At 34.8% G+C, this 22370-nt stretch overlaps 1 protein-coding gene across 2 annotated transcripts in view; it reads left to right on the plus strand.

Annotated features, from left to right (window-relative positions):
* The window catches only part of LOC149802945 (sodium-coupled monocarboxylate transporter 1-like), a 46221-nt gene extending 25492 nt beyond the window's left edge, over positions 1–20729 (plus strand). For both annotated transcript variants that reach the window (XM_089952460.1, XM_089952461.1), the window contains 11 exons: positions 194–348; positions 1639–1779; positions 2695–2824; positions 6013–6101; positions 6989–7104; positions 8831–8898; positions 10532–10618; positions 11406–11677; positions 13111–13211; positions 18402–18520; positions 19638–20729. In XM_089952460.1, coding sequence (XP_089808586.1) covers positions 194–348; positions 1639–1779; positions 2695–2824; positions 6013–6101; positions 6989–7104; positions 8831–8898; positions 10532–10618; positions 11406–11677; positions 13111–13211; positions 18402–18520; positions 19638–19799 — 1440 coding nt within the window. In that variant the 3' untranslated portion in view covers positions 19800–20729. The remainder of the gene's footprint in view (positions 1–193; positions 349–1638; positions 1780–2694; positions 2825–6012; positions 6102–6988; positions 7105–8830; positions 8899–10531; positions 10619–11405; positions 11678–13110; positions 13212–18401; positions 18521–19637) is intronic.
* The last annotated feature ends 1641 nt before the right edge of the window (positions 20730–22370 follow it).

Raw genomic sequence — 22370 nt, forward strand, 5'->3', positions numbered from 1 at the left:
AGTTTTTATTCATTTAAAGGTCATTTTACTTGAGCATTTAAAATCCACCTTATAAATATAAATAGCCTAAAATAGGTATGGTTGGATTTTGTGCGTTTATTGCAGACGGATATATATATATATATATATATATATATATATATATATATATATATATATATATATATATATATATATATATATATATACTCAGGGCGGGATGAAGGCTGTGCTGTGGACAGACACATTCCAGGCAATGATGATGGTAGCGGGTCTCATGGCCACCCTCATACAGGGATCCATTGAGATGGGGGGCTTCTCTAAAGCCTGGGAAATTGCCGCCAATAATGAGAGGGTCTACTTCGATGAGTAAGTAGGTTCTGATGCATTCTGCGTCGTAAGATCTAGGTCTATGCTACAATGCGCTGTTAAGTCTTGGTATACACTAATGCACCGTCAAAGCTGCTGTGCGCTTTAATGCGCTATCAATCTGATCAACATTGAAATGCACCGTCAGGTCTTTGTCTGCGCTGTAATGCGTCGTCAGGTCTTTGTCTGCGCTGTAATGCATCGTCAGATCTGAGTCTAAGTTGTTCGTTCCACTTGTAATTTCAGGCAAACAGCTTAGCCTCGATGTGAATGAGCATCATGCGACGGCATATCTAGGTTAATTGCAGTTAAGTACACCAGTCTTTATGTAATCAGTTCTTCTGATTCTTCCACAGGCTAATTTGAAATTTGCAATTCCGATGTAATGTTATGTTCATTGTTTATTGTCTTCTTCATGGAAGAGCCGTATGGATGAGTGGAAGCTCTTTTCCAGTTTGCTCCTCTCAAGTTTTGATAATAAAAATCAATCATCTTCCTCAGTTATTAATACAATAATACATAATTGTTAACACTGCTTTTCTGTAATTGTATGGAATGAATAATACATAATTTAATTCAGTTCCCCGATATAATTTTTAGAAACAAACAAAACCTATACACTACATTAAAGAACAGAGACTAAAAATTATTTATAATAACGCCGTCACAATAAATGATACACTTAGTTGAGCCTCAACACAGCATAGATGAAGCATACATTGTTTACATATAAATGAACAAACACTACATACGTACGACATTAGAATAAGGTATAAATAACGAATAGAAACTTTGATTACCTTTATCTATTGCATAAAAATAAGGCATTTGCTCTTGTCAGTATTTATATTACTCTATTTGTTAATGCACATAATATCTCTATGTTGTCCATACTGATACTACTATCTTTACGCATACACATTTTTTATATCTTTATTTTTCCTATTGATACATGTTCATAAGTGATGAGTATAGATGGATACAAGTAGAGAATATGGATGGATAATATGGTGGATAAAAGAAAGGAATGTTGCTTTATTTACGACTCAGTGTTAAAGCTAGTTACGGCAATAATCTGCCTTATCTGAATTTATTATGTGATTATGTACCATTGTTTGAACATATTTGGCTATTCATTGCATCCAATTTATCTGGTCGAGGAACAACCAACTGTCCATGGAAAGCTGTTGGTGTAAGCGCTCTTCTAGAACAAGGAGCATACAGAGTTTTGGAATAGCACATCTTATCGGTAATTATTCAGCATTTCTTACAAGTGGTGTTCGATTTCAGTTTCAGTTTCGATCCGAGTGTGCGGCATAGCGCATGGGCTCTAGTGATAGGTGGCATTTTTCTCTGGGTCTCTGTGTATGGCACCAACCAGGCTCAAGTGCAGAGGACGCTGACGTGTGGCAATCTGAGGGATGCACAGATGTAAGCATCTACGCTTTTGGACTGCTAGGCACTTCAGGAAAAAGGATCCGCGTAACTCATCAAATTATCATGCATGAGCGTGACATGTTTTTGAGGCTTTAAGATCTATTATTGGAGAAAGAATTTAAAATATGTCTGGTTTCTGACATTATATTTGCATGAAGCGTAAATAAAAATGTCAAATACAATTCGACAGTATTAATATTGTTCCAAGGGTGGAAACTGTTTTCTGTTTACTACTCGCCACATGAATGCATTTTTTCCAACATATAAATATCTAAGGGACTCTTTAATTGATAAATAAAGAATAACTATTATTTCACCTATTGCAATAGAAAAGTATTAAGACATCTCCTTCTCACATATACATTCTTTGAAAAGGCCAGGAGTTTGCAATCAGATATGACATATTTTTAAACACAGATTCCGCGTATCCGTCTCAGCTCAGAATAATAGATTCAAACCCTTTAATATAATGCATGCATTGTAATTTAGTAGGAACTGAGGACACTTTATTATAATGTATGTGCTGGGATTTAATATGAACTGTTGACACTTTAATATTTTACATGTGTTGTAATTAAATAGGAACTGAGGACACTTTAATATAATGGGTATATTGTAATTTAATAGGAACTGAGGACAAACTCGGATATTTACAGAAAATCTATATTTACAGGAAATCTCCGATTGACAATTCACGCACTCCCCGACATTAAAATTTTGAGTGAAAGAGCGAACTATGCCCGTATCTAGACTAACTTCAAAATTAAAGCTTTTTAAAAATACTTTCTGCTTATTTTAATTCCATTCTACTCCATTCTGCGTTCGGATTTGGAATAGCTTGAGGTTGTGCTGGACGTGCTTTGTTTCGGTACAAAGTCCCCTTGCAATAAAGAATCGTCTCTTTTTCAGAGCGTTATGGTTGAATTTCCCTGGCCTCTGTGTCATTCTGTTTCTGTCTTGCCTCGTAGGCATCGTCATGTACGCTTTCTACAGTACCTGTGACCCGATTTCATTTAAATTGGTGATGGCTTCAGACCAGGTATGTATCATATAAAGCATTCAATACTGATAAATCATCACGGAGCAAATAAACTCTTACACTGTTGTTGTTAAATTATTTTTAGTATTCGTAATAGTTAGCTGCAACTTCTGTAAGTATATTGCTTTTCATAATGTATAATGTTTTAAGAGCTTTACATTTTTGTTCCTTCCTTATTATATGCAGGGACAGGTCCGGTGGCCTAGTGGTTAGAGCGTCCGCCTCGGATGCGGGAGGTCGCGGGTTCGAACCCCGGCTTACAAAAATGGTACTAGCAGCTGCCTCGCTTGGCGCTCAGCACTAAGAGGTTAGTGTTAGGACTGGTCGGCTTGGTGTCAGGATAATGTGACTGGGTGGGACATCATGCTATATGTCTGCGGCATGATGCCCCAGTGCTAGACACCACTATAAACTGTCACACCGCAGACATAGTAGCGATATGACTGAAAAATTGTTAAAGCTATGTTAAAAATCTAAATCACACACACACACACACACACACACACACACACACACATCATATGCAGGATAGACGGCATAATAAGCAGTTTGTCGAACACGATTCATAGTTTGTTCCGAGCAAGTAGAACATTTTTGGTTTAAGCATATTTTATTTGCTAAATTATGCATAATAACGTTACTTTAAAATGAGTTTTCAGTAGCAGCTTTGAAAATGGATGAACGGATTCATTTTTGCCTGATCGGGTTGGTATTGACGCGTACGAATATATGATGTATATTGCACAGGGGCTCGTATCGCTGCTTAAAATTGACCTATCATACATGTACTATATAATAATTACAAGGGAGGATACTTCTCTCCTTTCTCGCGCGACCCTTTTAAGAATAAACGCTGTTATTTCAAGCCACATTTCGCGTAGCGTAATAAATTTGTTACCGATGTTTAGCTCAGGCATTCGACTGTGTACCCCTATCAAAAGTTTGACTTAATATTATACCTTTAAGTAATGCCAAATCATTTTCCCAAGGTACCGCTCGACATGTACCTGCTCGCGCCCGTTTAATCTGCAAGAAAAAAGCGCTAAATGGAATACTGTGCTCTCATTGGTTAAAGGAAAATGACGTCCTGTATTTATTTATAACTTTTTATGTTCAGTTGGCCAATGAGAATGTAGTATTCCATTCAGGGCATTGTTTTTGACGATTGTATATAAGTTATCCGTCCTTATAAGTCTCTTCGCTTGTAGGTCACGAATTCTTAAAGAATTTATTCTTTAATATTGTAATTGATAATTAGGAATAACAATCACTATGTACAAATCTTTCTCGGAGCATACGGCAAAGTTAGGTGGGGTTTAACGCCATTTTTGACCAAATGATATGTTATACATGGCGGTCAGCTTATTTGTTGGAATGAGAACCCAGGCGGCCCCAGAAAGATACACCTACCCGCAGGAAGCTACTCGCAAGCTTTCTCACATGTCCATGGTGGCTGAGCTGAGCTGAGAGACTCGAACTCAAACAGACAGAGGTGAGATTTGCGAGTGTTCTGTGCGCGCGAGCGCTTTAGACCACTAGATCACCCGAGGCCGTCACACAGGAAAGAATATGAACCCTGGGATTAAAGTTCCTCTCGCTTACTCACACAAACGTTTGAAAAATAGCAAAAGTTTTTTTTAATCCAATATCAGCTGCATTAAGTTTGATTCTCAGTCGAAAGGCGGCATGTTATAGTTTGACTCTTGTTGAAAAACCAATATGTGACGAGACTGCGGCAAGGTATGAGGCACTGTAGTGGACAAAAGCTGGTCCAATCAGAACGTTGCCGTTGACATTTGAATGTCATATGTCCAGAATTCCAATTTCACGTGTTGTATCAAAAATACTTGTCCTTAAAATTCTATTTTCCTGGCTAGATTTTAGATTGCATATATTTAATTAAACAGTAGTGGTTGAAAGTTATATTTTCTATGTCGAGGTTTCGGATTGTGTCGTTTGAATTACACGGCGGTGGTTGAAATGTTAATGGCATACGTCGAAAATTCCTAATTTACGTATTGGTTCAAAGAGTTTATTTTGAAAGTTCCATTTCATATGTTGAGTATTTAAATTTCATCTGTTGAGTTACGCAGCGCTGCTTGAAAATTCTATGTCCAATGTCGAATTTTATGATGGTATTTTCTGAATTACACGGTGGTTGTAGACATTTTAATGTCATATGTCGAGAGTTTCAATTTATCATGTTGATTCACATTGATTGTGCTGAAAGTTCCATTTCGTATGTTGAGATTTTAGACTATATCTGTTGAATTACACAGCGGTGATTGGACATTTTATTGTGCTTGTCAGAATTGTCATTTTTTATATGGTGAAATGACGTGTTGGTGTTAAAAGTAACATTGCACAATGTCCACTTTAACAATTCAAAATAATGTCGAGTATTAAGATACATTATTCGTGTATTCAATTATGAGGCACCATTACATTTTATGCATTTACAGTTTGAAAGTTACTATTCACAGGTCGAGAATTACTATGTATTTCTTCGCTAAAGTCGCTCTAGTGAACGGACCGCGTTATTTTTAAAGAAGAAGGCTGCTTCTTGTTACTGTGAAATTCAACAGATGAAAAATAAATACTCGCCATATGAATGGAACTGTCATCACAAACAGTTACATACAAGGTGTGAATTAGTGATTCTCGACATATGATATTGAAATTTCAACCACCGCCGTGTAATTCAAAATATACATTGTAAAACGTCGACATAGGAAATTGAACTTTAAACCACCACCGTATAATTCAACATATAAAATCTAACATCTCGATCTAGAAAATAGAACTTTTAGGACACGCAATTTGATTCAACACTTGATATTGGATTTCTCGACATACGACACCGAAATTTCAACTGCAACTTTCTCATTGGATCAGTTTTTTTCCGCTATGGCGCCTCATAGCAAGGTTATTGTTTGACTGAGTGATAAATGATAGACAGGGCTTTCAAAATCATATACAAGCATTTTCAGCTTTAACCTGGTTCCCTGACACTGTATAGCTACCGCACATGTGTCAAAATAATGGCAAGGACCAGTCTATCACAGGAATATAGTTTTAGCCTTTCATATCAACTACGGTCATCACTATAAACATGTTTTTATTTCATGAACCATTATAGCCTTTCTCATAATATTTAAAAGAATCTATTTTCATTTTTTATTATTTAGCTTTACCCTCTGTTTGTGATGGATGTGTTGAGTCACGTACCCGGCGTCCCCGGATTGTTTGTAGCATGTATTTTCAGTGGTACATTAAGGTGAGTTCTCAGGCTACTTATTTTATGTGAATGTTAATTTTTTTCCTTGCTATCCTACCATAAACAGTTGGTAAGATTGTTGTACAGTAAATCAGTCTACCATATACATGACAAGGTGTAACGATTTATTCACCTTGAGCTGGTGTAACATAGGACACGCAACAATATATAAAATTATACATACTTGATGTTGATAGAGGTTATTAGTTTTCGTTCCATTGTTATGCACCTAGGCACAAAAATCAGTATTGAAAGAAACTAGTCTGACAACTGAAACTGGTAAAAAGGCACACACTTCGATAAACAACATAGCTTTTCCACGTGACCAATCATCCATCTTGTTGTGCATCATAAAAATCAGCTGCAGATGAATCTCGGCCTACTTCTGTGCTCACACAGTATGCAAAATTTCAGGCTAACAATAACGATGCACGAAAATACGATCTCCTAAGGAAGTGAAAAGGATCACGGATAAATATACGAAATTAAACTGGGGCCAAAGGGAGAATTTCTCTTGCAAATAATTTTAAAACAGCATCATTGTTGTAGAGCATACTGTTAGGTTTAGTTTTCCCCTTATTTAAATCCATTCAAGTACTAGAAGCAGGCATTCATTAGTATATACGAACCTATTATGGTACATTTATTTTGAAAGAAATATTTAACATTTATGTAAAATAAAGAAGTCCATTTAAGAAACATATTCAGTAAAATTAGGTATTTTTGTCCTTGATGCATAGTTTCGAAGGTATTCGATGTTTCCTGTGTTGAATGATATTTATTGCAATCTTGCAAAATGGAAGATCATATAATACAGAAGTTTGATAAATATAACACAGTTTGATCATTGTATAACAAATTTAGACAATTCTCAACTTTTATTTCAGCACTATTTCTTCAGGTTTAAATTCTCTTGCCACTGTGACCCTGCAAGATTTTGTAAAACCTTACATATCATCAAGTCTGTCAGAGAAAAGAGCAACAAATTTCACCAAAATCATGGGTAATGTATCAGCTAACATAGACCACAACTTTATCATCCAATAAACCCCACTCTTTATCTCGGTGTTTTTTTTAAAATTCGTATTTGTTTCTTTTAGTAGAACAATTTTCTCCTCTTTATTGATTTTTTTAAAACTTTAAAACAAAACATAAAATGCAATACATATTTACGGACAAGCAAACGCAGCATGTACAAACAAATGATCAGTCTTCTATGTTTAATCAAAATTTTAATATATCTCTTGAAACCTAATTGTACTGACCTTGTCCAAAACATTGGCGAGACCGTCTATAAAATAGGCTAATTATAATACATGTCAAAGAAAAATGTTCTTATTTACTATTCAGAGCATGACACGAAGACATACAATTTTTCTCCTTATCTTGTCTCGACCTGTCTTTTAACTCATTTCATTACTTAAACGTCTCAGTATACATGTTCACTTTGTGCGTAACTGCAGAATGGGACTGTCACGACATTACTTGACAACAATACTTTTTATCTGTTGTATCCAGTATGCAATTATATATATTCTATCCGACCTTCGTTTATTTGACCCCACCTGTAATGCAACGATTCAATTATGAAAATCTTTATTGAATATTGTTACGGTTAAACGTGTTTTTATCCGCCACTTTTGTTTTATCCAACAGTTTTTGATGGATCTGCTTTCGTATGATGAAAGAAGATATAATGTGCTGAAGTGTAATGAAAATGTCAAATTTAGAAATGTTAATTATACAAATTATTCTTTTTGAAACGGTAAATGACAGTGATAGTTATCCTTCAAATTTTAGAACTGTATCAAAGTCGATAATCGCTATAAATAAAATCTCGTTGATGAAATATACCGCCATCACTTCAAGATATGATGCTGTGACATAAGTCTCATGTTTTGAATGAAACAGGACAATCGTAAAACTTCTCATCAATGGTAGCAGTTACATTTTACATCAGTTAACTTTTGATAGATGGAATAGTTGAAGTTTAATGCATCTCTAAATGAACATTATCAAGTTAACACAGAACTCCATGGCCCACATCTGCACGAACAGTTGCAGACAACTACAAAAATACGTACAATAATCCTTTGTATAATATGTGTACCCCCAGCATGTACTCCATGCTGAGCAAACGCCGCCTTCGATGGCTGGGACACGTCCGACGCATGGAGGATGGAAGGCTGCCAAAGGATATCCTATATGGACAGCTGGCCACTGGCATGAGAAGAGTCGAACGCCCCTCACTCCGTTTCAAGGATGTATGCAAGAGGGACATAAAGGCATGCAACGTTTCACCCGATGGCTGGGAAGAGCTGGCCGAGGACCGAGACATCTGGAGACTGACGGTAAACAATGGCATATCAGTCGCTGATGCGAGGAGAGGCCAGTTGGCGGCAGAGAAACGTAAGAGAAAGAAGAACGCGGCAGCAACCACAGTAACACAGACTTCCCAGTATGTCTGCACCAACTGCAATAGGGACTGTCACTCACGTATAGGCCTGCACAGCCACAGCAGACGATGCCAACAGAAACAGACAACACCCCAAGGGCGCTATTCGCATGGTCTTTCGAGACTTAGTCGCCAATGATGATGATGACGCGCGCGTGCTTTGAGTAAGTGTGTTTAAACGATATAATGCCTAATATTATTGACGCTTTTATTTTTTCAGCAAATCTTTTACTAAGATTTACAGTCAATTAAGTCAGTTCTTTCCTTCTTGCAGCTCTGGTATACGGCTTGATATGCCTTGCCCTGACGTATGTTGCATCTCTTCTTGGAGGAATTCTTCAGGTTCATTCGTCCTTTCTTTTCTTCTTTCCTTATCTTAAAGCAAACAAGCACACAAACACACAACCAATCAAAAACAAATCGCAGCATGAAGAAACAAACAAAATAGAAGTATAAAGTGAATAGAACATAAAGCCTAGATGTTTGATTTTATGAAGATATACAGAAAGGTTACCCGCATTGAAACCTCCGATTCGTGAATGTCTCTCTTGCTCCAAGATGGACTTATTTAATTGTTGACACTAGAGTTTACTTTTCACACGCTGGCTGGAACTTGAAAAGGCGTACTGGTGAACATTGCTCGATAATAATAATAATAATAATATTTATTTGTAACATAGGCCATTGGTCCTAACTACACGCATGTATTAAAAATATGTTACAACCACAATACATTTCAATTCTAGGATAAACACACCTATTCTCTCACTCCTAGAGAATATGCTAGATAGATAAACAACAAAATTATGTAGGATATTAATAATTATTATTGATTTTCTTAATAAATCTATAAACCTTGATGTTATTTCCATTACAATGAACGTAGGAAGAACACACGCCTTTCTCAAATTATCATACATGGGACATTTAACAAGACAGTGAAACTCATCTTATTTTATACTTACCTATATTTGCCATTGAGGGAAACTTTCCATTTCTGAACACGCACAGCACTCTAAAACTGTACGAAGAGATCAAATAATCATTATAGTATTGACACTTCAGATTGTTTCTGATCTTATTAAGAAATCATAATCTATCCATAAAATTGAACTCTTCTTTCAGTTTAAAAATATCTTTGCAACGTTGTTTAAATTTAATAAGAAAGAGTTTCTCCTCAAACACCCCTTGATTAATCCAAACTTCTCCCATTCCATATGAAAATAGTAGATTCTTAACTTTATTCATCCAACAGTCACAGTGTTCGCCGATATCAGTTGTAGGTTATTGCCTTGTTTTGTGAATCTATCATCAGTTATCTTTAGTAATTTGAACAGTACATAATAATTCTTACATATCTTACTACTTGCATTGACATTCTACCCAACTCATTGTAGGTAAAAGTATTTGGTGTGCATTTTGTAATACTAATACTATATTTGCAAAATGACCTATGTACAGACTACATGTCTGCGTCATGTTACCCCAGTGCTAGACATCACTGTTAACTGCCACACTGCAGACATCGTAGCCATATAACTGAAATTTTTTAAAAACTGCGTTAGAAATCCATATCACACACATACTTATTGATTTATTCGCATATAATCAGCTAGGTTATGCAGTTGGAATTTGGCCCGTTCTCCATATCGGCCGAAACATATGTAAGTGCAAGGAAAAACGGAATTAAAATTACAATTAAATTATAGAGATTATTTAATCATTTAGCATTGATAATGTATCTAATTAAAAAAGGAACTGGAATTGGAAACAAATGCAGGTTTTATGACTATGTCTTATAACCTGGAATAAAATATATCAAATTTCATTTCTTTTAAGCAAACAATTCCGCAGACAATTTTAATCTCGTTAATGTTTCTTAGTAAATATGAAACCACGCAATGTATGAATATTTTCTACAACACTGAAAACAAAGAAACAAACATGATATCTGTTTCATGTGTATTTTATCCAGGCAGCTCTCTCCCTATTTGGAATGCTAGGCGCACCAATGCTTGGACTTTTCACGTTGGGAATGCTTTTTCCGTGGGCAAATTATAAGGTAACTTTGCGCGGAGGATTCAAACTTCTTCTTTGTTATTCCTTATATGTAAGGTATTATTTTTATTATGGTTGCAAATTCTTTATTGAACATTTTTATCAGGAAGAGCACAACAATGATAGAGAAATTTATAGTTCTGCCATTCACTGTGTTCTAGGACACTTCATTAAAAAAGTTTATATGTGTGTGTGTGTGTGTGTGTGTGTGTTGATCTTAAGTCTGCTGAGAATCTAAACCAAACAAACCTTTCATATTTATGATGCGAACGTAAAACAAGTGGAAATTCAAATCGTTTATTTTATTGCCTTCTAACACCACGCCTGTGTAATAGTGGACGTCGCATTATGAAGCCTAAAACGGTTCTATTCAGAAATTTATAATTATCATATCGTAGAGCAAATTTTAGATGCAGGTGAAACTTTAGAAGTGAAAACTACGTGCAGAATTATACAAACCATTGCTTCTTTGAATGTCCAAGGCCTAGAATGGGTCTTATGACATCTTCACAAGAGGTGGGATGGGATTCAAGTGCAAATAAGAGTCGGGGACAGCGTCATCCATGATGATAAAATCATGAAAGAAATCTTTGGATGATATGGTAGAAGCCAAATATAGCTTAACACTGCCCCCCCCCCATAAATGTGCAATTTAAATCTGCATTTGCAAGATACTTTTAAGTTCTGGGTTCTTATTATGCATAGAAAATAATAACAGAGGAGATATACACCATCACACAACTCAAACACTGATCTAAGTTTTAAAATATCTCTTTGAAATCGGGCAACAGGGTGCCTATGCCGGATTAATTTCAAGTCTGGTCACGATGCTATGGATCGGAGTTGGGACCTACATTTACAAACCCAAGAACTGGCAAGCATCAATCAGCGTGGAGGGATGTAACTGGAATTTGACAACTTTAGCGACCCCTGTTACAATGAATGCCACGATTGAAAATGTTACATCAACGATGTCAAGCGTTTTTGATAGAATCACTTCAGCGGTCCCCGGTGCTATGACTAATGCTACCGGTGCTGTATATACTGCAGCAGAATCACATTCGTAAGTAATGTTGTTTGTCAGAATTAATTTTAAGTAATATTGTTTGTCAGGTGTAATTTTAAGTAATATTGTTTGTCAGGTGTAATTTTAAGTAATATTGTTTGTCAGGTGTAATTTTAATTAATATTGTGCAATTTTAATTAATATTGTTTGTCAGGTGTAATTTTAATTAATATTGTTTTTCAGGTGTAATTTTAATTAATATTGTTTGTCAGGTGTAATTTTAATTAATATTGTTTTTCAGGTGTAATTTTAATTAATATTGTTTGTCAGGTGTAATTTTAAGTAATATTGTTTGTCAGGTGTAATTTTAATTAATATTGCTTGTCAGGTGTAATTTTAATTAATATTGTTTGTCAGGTGTAATTTTAATTAATATTGTTTGTCAGGTGTAATTTTAAGTAATATTGTTTGTCAGGTGTAATTTTAAGTAATATTGTTTGTCAGGTGTGATTTTGTCAGGATAAACCTCTCTCACGCATACAGGAGAGAGGTGCCATTCTAGAGTAATACTCCAGATGTGTAGTTGCTATTTAACCTATCCAGGTTATAATTTCCACCATCATAAGGTCCGTTAATTAGTCAGTTATAGATCCAATGTGAAAGCTCAGAGTTCAGTGCCAGAACTGGATGTCCTTGAAGCATGAACTCTTACTATCATGCGTGTTGTATTGTTTACTCACCATTTATATTTGACACCAAAAACGAACATGAATCCTCCATATTTTAACAGAAATGTTTATCCTACAGTCTGAATTTGAAAGAGTGGTTCTTCATTGACAATGGAACTGCGTTATATCCAATCATATTTCTTCATTGACAATGGAACTGCGTTATATCCAATCATATTTCTTCATTGACAATGGAACTGCGTTATATCCAATCATATTTCTTCATTGACAATGGAACTGCGTTATATCCAATCATATTTCTTCATTGACAATGGAACTGCATTATATCCAATCATATTTCTTCACTGACAATGGAACTGCGTTATATCCAATCATATTTCAAGTGTATGGTTAAGAATCAAGGAAAGAATTTTTTAAACAAATGATGAGTTTTAGGTTGGTGTATGTAATCGAAAATGTTGGTTTTATGCGGTTGTTAGGTACTGGCGCATTTAATTTGTTCCATTGTTTCATTGCTTTTAAAATATGTTCCTCCATCTGTACGGTGGATAAAAACAACATGTGAGTACAGTTTGGACGGTGGGTAGATTGTACATTCTTTCAGTAATTTGCCATTCCTTAAATCAGTATCACATCTTTGGGATTTATAAATGATGATGATGGTGCTGTGTTAGACTCTTTGCAGCTCTTGAACATTGTATAAGCTAAATATGTTTTGGGATAGTGTGAAGAAGTCATGAAGTTTTCGATGCATCAGATAGTTTGGAACTTTATTTTCATCCTAGTTTCCCTTTTTTTCAGAGATCCATTTTATCCGTTATACACCTTGTCGTATATGTGGTACAGTTTGACGGCCGTCCTGATCGTTGTGGTGGTAGGCATGACAGTCAGCTTAATCACAGGTAATCTTTATATGTAGGGTCACTCTTGGTTAACTGTATGTATATGTATGTATGTATGTATGTATGTATGTATGTATGTATATATATATATATATATATATATATATATATATATATATATATATATATATATATATATATATATATAATCTTGTCGCGGTTGGCGTGACGCGTAATAATTAACATCGACGTAAGGGCTAGTCTCGTTATAAACCGCCTGCCTGCGATGGCTCAACATTGCTGGTTTGGTTGGGATGACGGTCTGACAGACAGAGACGCACTGTTTACATGGGGGTTAAGTACCGGGTGGGTGGGGGGGTATGTCAAAGTGGAGACAATCCAGAGCCAATTGTGAGCCCTTTGAAATAAGTGTAATGAAATTTTTTTTTTTTCCCCAAACAATTATTGAAAACAGTTATTAATAAAGGCGAAATAGAGAGAATTATTCTTTCTTTGGTGGGCGTTTTAAATCTTTGGAGGACAGATAAAATTATCCGTGATTGTTAAACTTAATGAGGAGTGTGTGTTTCCAAGACGAAATTCAATGTTATAAGTAATTTCCCTCGCGAAATTAGTCAGTCGAAGTTTCTGCATGGAGGCAAGAAGCTGAACACAGGAAATAACAAGTATTCTCGTTAGAAATTGTCCAAAAGACGTGTGACTGGAAGTTGAGGGACACGGAACCTTAGAGGCACACAGAGATTCGGCTGCATAGGAAAAAGAGTCTCGGAAAGCACAAGGTTTGTCTCAGTCACATACAATATGTTCAATGAAATTCATATTTCAATTTTTCTCGATTTCGGTAGTTAACAATTTGCATTTATTTGTCTTGATTCTTATATAACTGATATATTCTTAGAATGTCATACAATATTACATTGATATGAATTTTGAAAGAATTGTTCGAATTTACTCGTGTGTTATGTAATAGGAATTTCATGCCGAGAACTTGTGAATATGAATCATGTAAGCTAAGAATTGACTTTACTTTATCTAAAAATGGTATGCCAATGAACTGAAGGTTAGCAAATAATACACAAAATACTAAGAAAACTTTGCATTGATGGGGAACCATTGTCAGAATATTATATGCAACATGTGGAAAAATCATTTTGAAGACTTACTCAATAGTGTTAAAAATGAATCGAATAAAAAGCATGTGCTCTCAGCATTGACTACCTTTTCTACTCTTATTGAGGTAATTACATTATCTGAGATCCAAAGTGCAATTACAAAACAAAAAGGGGGTAAATGTCCAGGATCAGATTTTTTGTTGTGGAACATTTTAAATTTTCAGATACTGGACTTCATGTGCTATTTATGATTTTATTTCATTGTATGTTTGTGCATAATTTTATACCAGAAAATTACATGAAAATTACAATTATGCTATTACAAAAAAGCCAAATTGGTAACCTGGCGGACAAAAATAACTACAGACCTATAGATCTTACGACTATTATTTCAAAATTATTTGAATGCATCATACTGCAAAGATGTGAAGTCACAATCTCCGATAATCCATTTGGTTTTAAAAAGAAGCATTTCACAGATTTATGTCCATATGCCTTTAAGGAAACGGTCAGCTATTATGTAGAACATGGCAGCCCAGTGTTTGCATGCTTTTTAGACGCTAGTAAGGCTTTTGATAGGGTCAGTCATTTGGCACTCTTTAAAAAGTTGATTGATATTAGAATACCTGTCTACATAGTTCAGCTAGGGCAGTGTTACGTGGGGTTAAGTCTGCCACCAAATATGTTCTTTCTTAAAAATTTTAGTTTTGCTGATGATACGTCATTGATAAGTCCTTATATCTCAGGTTTAAGGAAGTTATTAAAGATATGTGAACCATATGCATTTGAGAATGATATCATCTGTAAAAAAAGAAACACAGTATACATGATCTTTCAACCAACTTCTTTCAAATTTCCATCTCCTCTCCCCTGTGCATCTTAACTTCAATCATTTTTACGTATATCCACAGTTATATGTAAGTGGGTTATATTTTATAATCCAATCGGTCAGATAATGAAGATATGATGAGACATTACCGATATTTGATTACTCGAACAAACATGCTTCCACGTAAATTTAAGAATTGTTCATTGAATATCAAAGTTAGATTATCTAAACCTTATTGCTGCACTATGTATTGTGCTCCTCCGTGGACAAACTTTAGTGAATGTATGAAAAGAAAACTAGTTATTGGTTATAATAGTAGTCTTCGTTTTCTATTAGGTCTTCCTAGGTGGAACAGTGCCTCCAACATGTTTATAAATTATAATGTATTCAGTTTTGGTGAAGTTATGAGAAAGTATGTATTCTCAATGATGACAATAATATCTAGTAGTAAGAACTGTATTTGTAATCTCTTTGGAACGATGAAATTTATTTAAATTCTCATATTATTAGCAGATGGAACAAATTACTCTTTAAATGTGCCATTTAATTTCATTCTTAACAATGCAGGGCGCATTTGATTGTGTAGATGTATCTGTATACTTGTCCATATCATATATATGTGCTTTTATGTTTACAATGTTTTTAATTTATATCTATATTTATATCTATATTTTAATTCAGATGTTTGGACTTCGTAGCTTGAAATAAAGAATTCTTATCTTATCTTAACTGAGAATCAATGGCATTTGGCCTTAAATGCCCGCCAACCGACACATTGTCCAGTTAATGACATATACCCCAATCAGGAGGGCGTATTACTATTTACAAAGATGTCTAGTTATGTCATGGTTCCATTTAAGAACGCGGCTAACTCTAGGGAAAGACATTAATCTATTGACAATAACGTTGTGTGTTTCAGTGTTAGACTGCGAACTGAACCATATTAACGCTAGTTTCTGTTGAATTACGATAAGATGAGATCTGACTTAACAAGAGTAATGATTATGGTTTGATCCATGAGGTAAACAAAGTCTGACAACTATTTAGGTGTATATTTATCTATTTTAAAGGGAAAAATAGGTCCACGCAGTTGGAAAAAAAGAGCAGACAACCATGTTACAGCTGATGACTCGAAGAGGATGGAGAAATAGAGGGAAGAGGAAAAGGAATACGAGTCAGACCTTTCACCAACATTGAATTTGTAAGGATCGGAAGCAACCAGATTATGCAGGCATGCGGTGCAAATGAGTTCCATCGTTCATTCCATTTCTTTATGAAATTTGTTTTATCGGTATAATGGCATTGCTTATCAATTTCGTAATTTTATTTCTATGAGAAAGTGTATCATTCAAATGTCATGTTCATTTCATTTTGTTTATGTAATTGATTAAATTGTTATATTTTACATAAAGTAGTTCGTTTTGTTCTATTATATATCTCTATGATCAAATCGCTGTTATTCCATCCATTAATTTCATATTTTATTATATTAATTACTCGATCCGTGGTTGATCACCTCTTAGATAAAGATATGCAAATAAAGTTCCACATAACAAGTGGGACGACCCCTAACACACACGGACACGTATGCATGTATGTATGTATGTATGTATGTATGTATGTGTGTGTGTATGTATGTATGTATGTATGTATGTATGTATGTATGTATGTATGTTGGAAAATTCAGGTGCTACCCAGAGATTTATCACGCAAGGGTAACCATATTACACGATTTGTTGTGTGCAGTCGTTTGCTGGAGCATTCGGAAAGATTTTGAAACCCTCAATATTGAACTCTTAATTTGTACTGCAGCAAATGTTTGCATAGAGCAAACGATGTATCATACCTATTGTGACCTACATGCGGTATCAAAAAAAGTAAACATAATTCCAAAATCGCTTTCTTACTACTAGCAAACATAACTCCAATAATGCTTTCTTACTACTCAGTTTCGCGATTTGTATCCCTTCGAACTCGTATTGTATGCATCTCCATCGCCCAACGAGAAATGTCTTTGTTTCGTGCAATTATACATACATCGAGAACAAGATCTTCTCCTTCATAGTTTGCACAAAGGCAGCTGTTTATTGGTCCCGTATAGTTAAAATGGTCACCGTGATCGTAGTGGTTTGCACGCCAACTAAATGTTTAAGAGTACTACCTAGTCAACGAGTCACAATGACCTGCTCGTGACACCGCTTAGTGAAAGGGTCATAGGACCTGCTCATAACGGAATAGATAGATTTATTTATTATTCAGTCAAGTTAATGTCCTGTATCGCTAAGGTATGATACTACTACTACTATATTTTATTCAGTAATTTAGGCCACTGGCCCATATTACAAAATGCAAGTAAATGTAATGTGCGCCATGGTGAAAAGAAGTTACATAGTTTTCGTCGTGAGTAAACATACATAATTTCCTATAATTGGTGCATACTATTATATAGATATTACTACTTCTAAGAACAGAGTTATCAAACATTGTCTAAGACGAAAAGCCGAATTCAAACAGAAAGAGAGATTTAAAAAAAAAATTAATATATTAGGGATACAATTTTTTTCTGGAGACGGATAGAGATAATAAACTTCATTAACACCGCCTAGTTAAATGGTCACCACGACTTCTTTGTAACACGTCAATTTAAAAACTAGCGACTGTTGAAGACATTTGTCCTCCGATGACTTTAGTTATAATTAATTAGCCATATGATTGATACGAGGCCTTTTTAGTTTTTATTATTTTAATTTTTAATTGACTTTTCATGTATAAATATCTATCGTTTTACTCGGTTTCTTTTATTTTCCCTTTTAAACCATCTGTCTTCACTTAATCTGTTTAGCCTGTTCAGCTCTTTGATGTTACTCTCATCGAGTCTCAGCAATGTGTCGTACAGGTTTCCATACTTTTTATGTTTAATTTCTTTTTTATATATCTTAATCTCATGATAAGATGGCTTTATAGAAGGCATGCGCAACCTACGGCCAGTAGGCCGTGACATGGTTTTATCAGCTTATTTCCTTCATAGGACGTGGCTTTAAAAACCTTTTATCCAGTTCGCTCCAGGAGGAAGTTGTTCATGCCTTTTTAGAGTGTAACTACCTAACCTCACAAGTATGTGTTAGTTCTTGCCATTTTTCTGTTGTTTCTATGACATTAATTTAAATTATTTTTATTTATACTTATACTTACGTTTGTAAGGTTTGGAATTTTCTGTCGGTATTTTTTCCCCTTCTCTGTGACACTAATTAAATTCTTTATAAATATTTGCACTATTCTATATTGAAGGTCGACAAGATCCCAAGACAATTGATGCAAGACTGATCTGCCCTATTTTCGATGCCTTGTTCCCATATCTCCCTGAGAAAGTTTTGAAACCTCTTCGGTTTGGCGTCAACCATAAATTGGTATGAGTGGTTGTTTGTGATTATAATCATAATAACATAATCGATTGTATTAATTATTATCATTTATTAATTAATTGTTTTCTTTACATATTGCTTTTTCTACTAGGTCATTCTCGGTTATCTATACAATTGTAAATATTCATTTGTCGTTATAGTTTTCTTTCGTAATAATTCTTGTTATTTTCGGGGTGGGGGTGGGGTGAGGTTTACGGGAATTTTAATCCGTTATGGGCTATCTTTTGTTTCTGAAAAAGGACCTAATTGCATTTCCCAAGGATGCATTAAGGCAGCCGAGTTGGGCGTGCCTGGGCGGGCATCAAACCCGCGACCCTTGAATTAGGAGTCAGGAGCTCTACCAACTAAGCTAAAGCGACTTCCTATTCGTAAGGAAATGAGAGTTCCAAGGGAGACGATCACGTTCTAAAGTTACGTGATAGGGATGAGTAAACCTCAGAATGTCAGTCTTGTTGACATCCTCAAAGAAAAAGTTACTCAAAACTTTCTTGGCCCATTTAATGAACTGTCTACTGACGCTATGCTGGGGCATACTTTAAAGGGGAAATGTAGAATTCAGTACACGAGTAACTGTATTGTGAACACTAAAGATAATCCGGCGTTTTCCACAAAATTAGTGATTTCTGATTTGGGGTAAGTAAATAAAGTCCTAGTCAAAAAGAATGTTCTAATTTACTAATAATATTGTCTCTTTACATCATTGGGATGTAAGTTAATATATTGATCTCCATCCGAATTACTTTTTGATGCCACACCATTTTTTTTATTTTTTATATTTATTTACTTATTGAAGTTAAAATTGTCATGTACCATGCTTCCTCCTAAGTGCAATCACAAAAAATGAATCTATTTACGAAAGTAAGAAAATACACTTCTTTAAAAATACAACAACAACACATATCAGTGGCGTCAATAGGGTTGGTGTCACCCAATAAGGTGATTCATGGTGTCACCCCCATGGACCTCCTTCCTGCACAAAAATTCAAATGTTTTTATAGACAGTCATTTTGGTGTCACCCCCTCTGATGGTGTCACCCGGTGCGGTCCGCACCCCACGCACCCCGATAGTGACGCCACTGACATATATTTTGTCTTCTTCCAGAAGTATGATATGTCAGACGCAAAGGCGGAAGAACTACCTACCGTCAAGAAAAGGAAATCGGAAAAACTCTACATAGCTCGGGTCGATACGTTTGACCTTGAACTGCAAGTGAACGGCAAACTTCTACATGACGAGAATGAAGAGACGACTGAAAAGGAGTAATATAATGTTAAACAAGCAACTTTGGACTGGAAAGTCTGTGATGCAGTCTGATGCATAGGATTTTTCTTGATATAACTGTTTGGTCCCTTGATATCCGTTTCATTTTTTTGTTTGTTTGTTATTTTGAATAAAGACGCATTTCCATATTTAGTGGACGAAAGATGACAGAAAAGTGTTTAATTAATAATGCTTATAAAATAGTGTCTCATCTTGACTATCACAAGTAGTGTAATTGAAGGACCACATGGCGCATCTTTCAAAATACTCAGCAGCTTAATGGTACATCTTCTAGAATACTTTGCAGCTTTATGATCTCGGAGTTTCCAACTCAGTTCAACTCTATTAACGCTCAGGCCATTGTTTAACGTATATACGAAGTACATTTATAAATATTGTTAACAGTTTCATGATTGTAAAAAGTACATGGATTGCATCTATTTCAGTCTTGTAAATAAATAATTAAGGAGACATGCCAGATAATTATTTCTCAAAAGTTTACTGCCGAGAACAATCTGTCTGACTTAAGATCTGAATGACCGCTCAGGGTTCATGTTCTGATGCCTTTTGTTCGGAACACATTTATCTTCTTCAGCCATGTTCTTCACTTTCCCAAGCGCGAAGTTATTAGACTTCGTCTGATTAGCTGATAAAATTTACGATTATTTTAATAACAAAGGCAAACAGAACATGACCCCTAAGCGGTTGCTGTCAGATCTTCAAGTAGGACAGCAGAAATCTGATTTTCGTCAGATTGCTGCTGAGAACTAAATTTATATATTGCTACTTGTATAAATCTGCTGATGCTGCTTGTTAATATGTCATTAGCACTTTTAAAAAGGTCACGAAATGTAATTTCAAATGATGTTGAAAAACATATACTGTATTCGATATATTCTGAAACAGGAACATTTAAATAAACAATGAAATTCATCATCGTCTGAATCACAGTCTTTCTTCTAACTTTTGATTACGTCGTCTTTCTTCTAGATGCTATTTTCTTTATTTACATGGCAACATTTTAACATAATCTTCAAGAATTCAGTGGGTTTTTATATAAGAGCTGGCTACTTCAGAGTGCTACATTTGCAAAAACAGGTCAGTTACCAAAGTTACTTTTACTAATAAATTTGTCATAGTTGTCAAAACTTTGATGAATCCAGAGATATAAAAAAACACACCCATGACAAAACCTTTCAATGCGCTTTAACCATTTGCTATTTAATCTTCAATATTCATACAGATAAGAGATTATTCATTATCCTTGATAACTTTTTTCTTCTGAGGAATTAAAACTAGAAATACATAAAAAAGAAACATTCCCTTTCTAGCTTGTGAAACCAGACGTTTAACAATATTTTGGAGGAGCCTTTTATTTCAGGAGTAAAAATAACTCCATGATGTTTTCATTAATTTACCAATTGATGTGGAAGTTGTTTTGGAATATGTTTTCTACATTCTAATCAAAATAGTTTCAGTAATTTTAGTTCTCTCTCTCTCTCTCTCTCTCTCTCTCTCACACACACACACACACACACACACACACACACATATATATATATATATATATATATATATATATATATATATATATATATATATATATATATATATATATATATATATATAATTTTTTACTTCATTTAGAAACAAAGAAAAATGTATTGTAACACTGTCACCCTGTATCACACCCTTTGAACAATTAAAATCCAGATATTTAGCACCACAACATCTTTTATTATTAATAATAAATGTTATAATTTTATTATTATTATTGAAAACTACATGAGGAAATTTTCTTTTAATACCAAGAAAGAATTAATTTGTCCAAAATGCTATTAATGAAACATTATCGAAATCTATTTTTGAAATTCTATAAATGCAAAAATATGTGTAGTACAAGCTGTGTGATATTCAGTTAGGTAGTATAAGGCAATAACATTAGTTGGTATCGAATAAGATTATTTATCGCAAGTTTGGGAATCCGAGAATAAGTTAAAGTTATTGGTAAACTATCAGTCTTGGATTTATTGTAGAGATTAAACTTTAACCAAACAAGAAATCAGTGTTATTTGCAAGTAATTTTGATGGATTTGCTTGGATTCCCCTTTTATAATTATCGATTCGATACTTTCGACAGTCAGGGGATCGGGAATGATGCCTGTATTTAATGCTGCGTCAAAACGAGAAATAGAGAAGAAAATAAAGGCAATAAACAATGCAGCTAACGATATCAGAATTTGTACCATGAGTCATCTATGAGATTCTAGGGTAGTCTTTAAACTCCATTTGTAGATGGTATAGTTTAAACCTTTAAATGAAGAAATGAAGCTTAACGAATCAAACTGAGGAGTGAAAGAAGCATCTTTATGATTAGAAAAGAATAATACTAAAATATCGTTACAGTATTTAGCCTAGTAACGGCGCGAAAGAGCGGTGGGGTGGGTGAGACAGGACAATTGCCCTCGCATACAATGCGAAGGGGGTCTGCGTTGAAAGCTTATGGGGGACAGCTGGGAGTTTCATAGTATTTCACTTTCACTTTAGTGTACCGGGGGCAATTCTTCACAAAAC

This window comes from Sinohyriopsis cumingii, chromosome 3 (assembly GCF_028554795.1).
Source record: "Sinohyriopsis cumingii isolate HCF-2022 chromosome 3, ASM2855479v2, whole genome shotgun sequence".
Classification (NCBI taxonomy): Eukaryota; Metazoa; Mollusca; class Bivalvia; order Unionida; family Unionidae; genus Sinohyriopsis; species Sinohyriopsis cumingii.